Genomic DNA, 7,759 nt, shown 5'->3' with positions numbered 1-7,759 from the left:
TATTGGACAGTAGAAAGCTGGTGCTCTTCAGACTTCAAGGAGCTTCATCATGAGGGGTAAACTGAGAGGTTAAAGAGTGACATGAAGCAAAATGGGCTTTTTTTGCCATCCTCCTTCTTGTGAGCAGAAGGAAAAGGACACCAAATAGCTTACAGGTACAAATGATAAGCTAAAGGGGTTAAGAGATTTCTCTGTAGAAGAAACAAAGCGATATCATTGCTAGGATCAGCAATTAACTCTTCCATCACTGTAATAGGCTTTAATGCATTCGACGTTTTTGTTCATCTTAAATTTTAAACAACTCTAAAATGAGTGTCTACATCCCAAATATACAGATGACTGAGCTGAAGCACAGCATCAGTCTGGGTTACAGAATTATACAGCAGTCCAGTGAAAAGAGTTCTGGTGGAACTGCGTAGTAGGCTGCTTTTCAAAGGCTCTCACCAATGGTGGGTATTCCCACAAACAAGGGAGAAGCTTCTGAGGAGGCATTATTTCCTCTTTACTCCTTCTCCAAAATACGTGAGATTACGATGGCAGAAGATTTATTTCAGTTTTATGCAGTCTACTTCCTCTGTGACTGGCATTGCACTTGTTCTCAGGTCTAAATCTGTGCTAGACTTGCTTCCATTGTATGTTGATCTCCATCTGAGCAGCATGATCTTCTTGAAGTACTTCATGGTGTTATTTTTTACAGTTACAAAGCACATGGTGTTTATCATGCTGTTACTCATAGCAATACATTCAACTATGTAAAAAGCAGTAAGATAATGCTTCTCTTTCACAAAGATGGTGGGGAAAAAGTCACGGACAATTGTGAAGCCATAGAAAGGTGCCCAGCAGAGAACATAGGCAGTCAGGATGCACATCAGTACCATAACAGTTTTTCTTCTGCATCGAAGCCTCTTTCTGATCTGTTCTGTCTGAAATCCTGGTACGGTTTTAAACCAAAGCTCTCGAGAGATCCTGGCATAACACAAAGTCATCGTAATCACAGGTGCAACAAACTCAATGCCAAAGATGAAAAGGAAGTAAGATTTGTAGTACATCTGCTGGTCAACTGGCCAAATCTGACCACAGAAAATTTTCTCCTGGTTTTTCACTATAAATAACACCGTTTCAGTAGCAAAGTATGCGGATGGGATAGCTACAAGTATGGAGACGATCCAGACCAAGGCGATTAGGAAGGTTGCTGTTTGATAATTCATACGTGGTTTCAGTGGGTGAACAATGGCCAGATACCTAGAACAGACAAACACCAAATGAAGTCTGAAGACACTACTGGTCAAAACACACTTTGGAATACAAAGTGGACAGAGTTAGGCAGAAGAAAATTGCTGTCATTCTTGAGAGAAGGGAAAAGCCTGACAAATTTATCTGTGAGGAGAGTTAAGAGAATTTTCCAAAGTAACAGCCAAGAGCCGAGTTCTTAAATCTAGGCAGAAACTCTGGAGAAAGTGACTGAAGTTTAGGACAGGAGGTGCTTGGCAGTCTGAAAACTTGAACATGCATTAAGGGTGTCTGAGGGGAGCTTTAAAACCTCAGTCTTAAACTCACACCTCTTAACAAAATCAAACTAAAAAAGTTGCAGTTTTGTATCACGAACTTTTCCTTTTAACACAGATGACATGTCTGGGAGTTGTAGAAAGGAGAAAGAGAGGTAATATGCCTATTACTTGGCAAATATGTTTGCAGGACCTAGCACAATATGCAGGTGATCTCATACCCAGGATGTGCCATGGTATAGCATCAGGAAATTCTTTGCTGGAAATGAGTTTGAAATGTGAAATGTGAATTCCACCTGGTCAGGTAGAGGTAAAAATACAAACGTGTAGAAGCAGGAAAATGTTTTCCTGAGGCAGAGAACTATTTATATGTGCTTTTTTTTATCGAGGAGCAAATAGCTGAAGCTGATGGTTATGAGTGAGTGTGTTTTCTAGCCACCGACAAATGATTGTGTATCATTTTTCTGCCCATGCAAATTTTTGTTTCATGTGCTGGAGGTGAATATTGCTAATTAATCTTAAATATGCTGTGTTAAGTAAAATTCCAAACCATAAAACTTGAGCTAAGTATTTGCACTCCTTATGACTGTAAAACTGCAAGATGTTACTGCACTGTTTCACAAAGAAGTGAGGGGAAATGGAAGTACATTGCTTGAAAGATTCATCATTTGCCCTCAATTCAGTTAAAAGGGGGCTAGGACCAAATGGCATTCACTCTGGATTTTGGTTTGTTTGGCGTTTTTTTTGTTGGCATTTGTGTGGGTGATTTTTTAAGAAGCTACAGATGTAGGAAGAACTTACATTAGTGTACACTCTCACAAAAAGATTAGGATATTTTTGCTGAAAGGAGATTTTTGTCAGAGGCATTTCAGAGTTCCCACTACAATTGTATTTAACACAAAGGGTTTTTTCAAAACCCGGAGTTTCTCATTCATTCAGAGGCTTTTCTATCTGTATGTAGTCTATGAATAGGTAGCATCCACAGGATATATTTGTTCTAAAATAAAATGGAAAGTCAGTGGTGCTTTTCGTCAGCCAGATCTTATAAGCAGATGAATTGTTCATCACTCTTAATAGGGCAGGCTAGATGTCAAGGGGCAGCAGAATTAGTCAGCCTCACTGTGAGCTGATAAGTGAATATTTTTAGATCAGGCTCTGTGGAAACAAGATTGTGGGATAACGTATGTGTATGCATTCATAAGTATGAATATCCGCTCAACAGAACATTTGGCTGGATGGAGTAAATCTCTACAAGAGAGTCAGGAGGGAGCTTTTTTGGTAGGTTTTCTGATTCTCATTGCTTACTGCGCTTGGGCTGTTACTGTGAAATGGTCCTGGAGCACGTGAACCGAGTTCAGATGGAACTGCCTTGGAAGATGTGCTCCAAAGCCGCACATAAAACACAGCACGTGCCCGTGAGTGTTCAGTCCAGGGGACCCACTAAAGCTATCCCCCAAATATTTACAGCATGAACACTGGACCCTTAGCACGAACTCTTGCTCTTCATATCCTCTCCTTTCACACTGCATCATTTTCTAGTGTAGATGTGGCCTTAAGTATGCAAAAATCCTACTTTTTGTGTGATATCAAGGAAGATGAAAGAGAGCCTGAGCTGGGGGAGATCCTGTGGGACAGGTTTACCCTCTCTACACAGGTGAGCCCTTCTAAATGGCATGGAAAGACTTTTGTTAGGAGCTTATTCTTTTTAGAAACCGAAGTCAACAACCCATGTGCCATAACCAACGTGGAATGACTGATTGTTAAATGAACAAGGTTTCCCTCTGTTTACCAAGTCAAAAGCTCACAAAAAACCCCCTGCAGTGGAACCATAATAGTGTGTTCTTACAACAAACTTCAGTGATTAATTATTTCCAGGATTGTTTTTAAAGATGCGTGGGGAGATACGCTAGAAATCTTCTAATTTCTTAGTAGGCATAAGGGCTCAGTGACCCATGTTACTTCATCATTCTGGGATGCGCTCGCAGAGCTTTCCAAGAAAATGTTTTAGAAGCTGAAGAAGTTAAGTAACAGAAAATGGTAATGCATACATGATAGTGTTTAGAAGCTTAACCCTGAGTCCTCAACTGCTGTTCAAAGGTTGTTTTGTTAGATGTTTGTTAAGGGTTTGTTTCATAGGAGCTGATTGTACTTTCTCCCACACCAGGACGTCTCTGAATTTTCCCAGAGTCTGTGGAAAGACTTCTTTTGACATCAATAACAGCTTAATCAGTTGCACACAGCCTATGCCTATACAACCGTCAGCAGGGTTAACTGACCTGAGCCTTTTGGATCAGGTACCAAAAACTATGAAATATTAGACTAGAGCATAAAATGACACATGGGGGAAAAAAGGGGGAGGGGGGTGTGGAATCATACAGTGCATGTATGCAGAGGGTATACAGAGATGTGGATTAGCTTGTGATGGCCTTTCCATAAAGAGTTTACTCTGCAGGTCTCTGACTTTTTGTGACGGATGCAGGCACTGAGGGTCAGCTTCATGCTGGCATAAGTCTGACACGACTGATGCAGAGTCCACAGCGCATGAGGCTAAGAGAGCAGGAGTCATAAGAAAGAATACAGTTAAATTATATTGTTAAAATGCCTTGAGTGAGAGGCAGGCATAGCCATCCCTCAGGACTGCAGCATAAAACAGGTAGTGTAGCAGGTGGATATCATTATGTTCTGCTTAGTCCAAGTTTGTAGGAAAATCTCTGCTAAACGGAGTTGGTGGAGCATTTTCTCATTTTCTGGACAGTGCCATAAATGACCTGTGGGTCGTTTGTGGCTTGCCACTGTGTCATCCTCAGAGAGGTGTGTAAAGAGAGAGGATGGCATGAGAGGAGAGTAATTTAGTGGAGAGGAGAGTCCTGGCCACACTCACTGTGCATCCAGCTAAGACCTCAGTACTGTCAAATGGTTAATTTAGCGATTGTTTGGGCTTTTTTCCTGTACAGCATGACAGGGATTAAGAACTCTATTTTGCATTCTACACAGAAATCTTATTTTGACTCTTTCATACCAAAACAAAACTGAAAATACTGTAGAGGGAGAAAAAAATGCCCAGTAAGGTAATAACCCTGCTGGAAACTCACCTGTCAAGTTCTGTGTCACCATTCAACTATTTCTCTTGCTGAAGAGTATTTACTTCACTGTCTAGAGTCAGAATAGCTGTGTAGACCCGTAGTGAAAGTTCCTTAGAGATGTATGGTTTGGATCAGGATTATATAGTGCTGATGAACGCCCTTTTCTGTGCATGTTTCTCATTTGTCTCTTTCTTTCTCGTCCTTTCCTTATTTTACACATCCTCTCTTACACTTGAATCAAGCATATGTTTATGATAAAAAAAAATCATTTTAAGAAGTCTGTCCTTTTCACCTGAAAAGTTAAATCAAGACATTTCCACCGAGTTTTCTCTGCAGGAATGTCATGACCTCACGTGATTAAATTTTTATTAAATAAGACACCCATGTCTGCATAGCACCTACCTTGGCATCAGCAGATCCTGCAGAACGGCTGACCATGTTAAACCCTAGAAATCTGGACAGCCAACCTCAGAAGTTCCGACCATCTCCTTGTGTAGTCACAGCACCCCACTTACCTGTCAACAGCAATAGCCAGGAGAGCGTTGGTAGAAACATAGAGGGAGACCGTCCGTAGGTAGTTGACTGAGGCACAGAGGACGTGGCCGTGCTCCCAGGACAGCTGCCTCACCACATAGTAGTCCATCTCGAAGGGACAGCACACGATGGCCACAATGAAGTCGGAGATGGCCAGGTTGGCAATCAGCAAGTTGGTGAGGTTTCGCAGCTTCTTGTAGCGGGCGAGAGCAGCAATGAAGATGAAGTTGCCGATGCCACAGACCAGCATGATGCCAACCAGAGCCACCCCGATCACAATCTTGGCTGCAAAGAAGGTTCGGGTTTTGGTCATGTCGTCTTCACTGTCCAGTGGCAGGTCATAATCACTGTAACTGAAATTGAAAGGGAAGGAGTAGTTTCGCAAGGAGGTTAAATCCCCATCATGGAGATTGTAGATTGCAGCAAAGCTAGGGTTAACGGTAGCATTTGTGTTGTGTTCAGCTCGCTCCATGGCCATGGCTGTCTTGTTATGGCACACGTGGCTTGGCTGGCCCTTGGTTTCGTGTTGGAATGACCCAGTGTGGCAGGGTATGACGCTGGCAGGCAAGAGACCTCATCCAAAGTTTCCTTCTGAGCAGTGAGTCACCTTGTGTTTGCCCCCATAAGATTATAGAGCAACAGCCTCATTTATCTCCTTCTGTGGGAACAAAAAGAGGAAAACATTTCCTGAGAGGAAATTACAGCAGAAATACTGTGCTGGAGGCAGAGCAATAGGCACCTTATTGCCCCACAGCTCTAATGCTGGCTGTGCCCAGTAGGAAGAAATACTCTGCGAAAGGATGCTTCTGTTATCATAAAATCCCTTGAGTTGTGTAATACACTGGTTGTTACACCCAGCATTTTTATTTACCAATGATGAAATTTTGTTTTCAGCACACAGTGAAATGATAATATACGAGTGTAAAATCCAGCTTAAACCTCCACCAGCCTTTTAGCCCATAGTGCTGTCATCCCTGTGCAAGGTGAAAAAGCTGAAATGAGATGACACCTCAATTTGCTGAAAGGTATCTGATGTGCCTTGTGGACAATAATTTTTGCTTTATTCTAGATGTCTCAGTCAGGGCAATGTGGAAGGTGAGAATGAAAACAGGACTGATGTCCTAGCTTCTAAGTACATTTCTTAATTAAACAAGAGTTGCCAAGCCCCAAGAAAACATTGAAGCCAGCACTTTCTTTTTGGCAGCCAGATTTTCAGCCAGCATAATCCATTATTACTTCTCCCAAACCAGTGAAGCTCTGCCAATTTGTATAGACAAGATTTAGTCCTGTGAACCAGCTTGTAGGGCTTTGCATCCACAGACTCCTGAGGCGAAAGGGAAAATCTTCCTTAAATAAGGTGCTCCCCCTGTGAATGCCACATTTGCCTGCCCAGCAAAGTGCCTTGAACTTGTAAAGGCTGGAACAGGCTTCCCTCTTTGTACTGCTGCTTGTACCAACTATTAAAAACTGTTTTAATTTCCATACTGATGTAAAAAAATCTAACCTATTCCCTAATCCTGCCTCTCTAACAAAATGCTGGGAAAGCTGTCTTCTTGTGTCTTCCCATGCCACATCTAGAAATCCTCGCACCAAACTCCCAGCTGTCAGGACAGTCCCACACCATCCTAGAAGAGAATCGGGGGGCATTACCACTTCTCTGGGTTGAGGCAGTATGTCTTCAGGGTGTTGGATGCTATCAAACAATGTCCAGCATGGCTACAAAGGACAATCTGCATAGCAGAGCTGTTGTCCCCTTCTTTGCCTGGAACCACCCTCAGCCCTTGAGGTACCAATACTTAATAAATTTCTGAGAGAAACTCTCTCATACAACTTCTGTCTCCACATTGCTTTTCAAACTGAAGAGTTGCAGAACAACAGAATAAAAGAAAACCAAAGCCTGAAACTAAATAACAGTTCAAACAATTGACTGCTTTCCAAGACATCCCCACAGCTGCCTGGAAATGTGAATGTTCGTTTAAGAGAAGTACTAAATAAATACTTGGATGCAAAACCTGTATATTGGTCAAAGCAAGGTGTAGTATCTGTTCCAGACAGGTTTCCCTGCCAAATGCCAAGAGAGAGCTTTAAAATAAATACAGGCAATGCAACCATCCACAAACTGACATAACACGAGCAGCTAACTGTACCTGCAGTTGCTCTCATCTTCTTGGAGGTCTCGGGCACCATGGGGATAGCCTCCAGGTTTGTCCCCTGCAAATGTGCTGCTGTCACGGGAGCAGAGAAAGGATCACTGAAAGCAGCCAGAGGGCTTTCTTTGCTGAATGATCATTTCTCTCCTAAGCAGGTTTGCCCTGCTGCTCAGGGGAGGATGGCTCCGCTGGCTCTGTGCATGCATCTAAAGCCTTTTCTCAGTGGGAGGCACCTTGAAGCTGTCCATGCATTTCTGATTTTAAAGAGGCAGTGCGATACGGAGACAATAGAGCACAGCCCTTTTTCACTCTGCTTTAAGACCCCTCAATGCATCAATCTGGTGAAGTGGCTTTGTTACCAAGTCTGAGCATGGAAGGTTTAAAATCCCAGTTTGCACTTGCTCTTTGACTTTTGTCTGTGCTGCGCAGCAGCTACCTACACCTGATGTGTCACAGAAGCAAAACGCAAAGCTCCCAGTGCAGAGGA

At 42.6% G+C, this 7,759-nt stretch overlaps 1 protein-coding gene across 1 annotated transcript; it reads right to left on the bottom strand.

The window, feature by feature from the left end:
* Positions 1 to 374: 374 nt before the first annotated feature.
* Positions 375 to 7,360, bottom strand: LOC104403034 (prokineticin receptor 2). Its single transcript, XM_010011067.1, has 3 exons — positions 7,270 to 7,360; positions 5,104 to 5,780; positions 375 to 1,242 (listed from the first exon to the last, which is right to left on the bottom strand). Exons 2-3 carry the CDS (start codon positions 5,598 to 5,600, stop codon positions 546 to 548), a joined length of 1,194 nt encoding a protein of 397 aa, XP_010009369.1. The 5' UTR covers positions 5,601 to 5,780; positions 7,270 to 7,360; the 3' UTR covers positions 375 to 545.
* Between the last annotated feature and the right edge of the window lie 399 nt (positions 7,361 to 7,759).

This window comes from Nestor notabilis, unplaced genomic scaffold, assembly GCF_000696875.1.
Source record: "Nestor notabilis isolate BGI_N333 unplaced genomic scaffold, ASM69687v1 scaffold1523, whole genome shotgun sequence".
NCBI lineage: Eukaryota > Metazoa > Chordata > Aves > Psittaciformes > Psittacidae > Nestor > Nestor notabilis.
The sequence above is the reverse complement of the archived record's forward strand: the minus strand, read 5'-3'. Positions and strand labels throughout refer to the sequence as shown.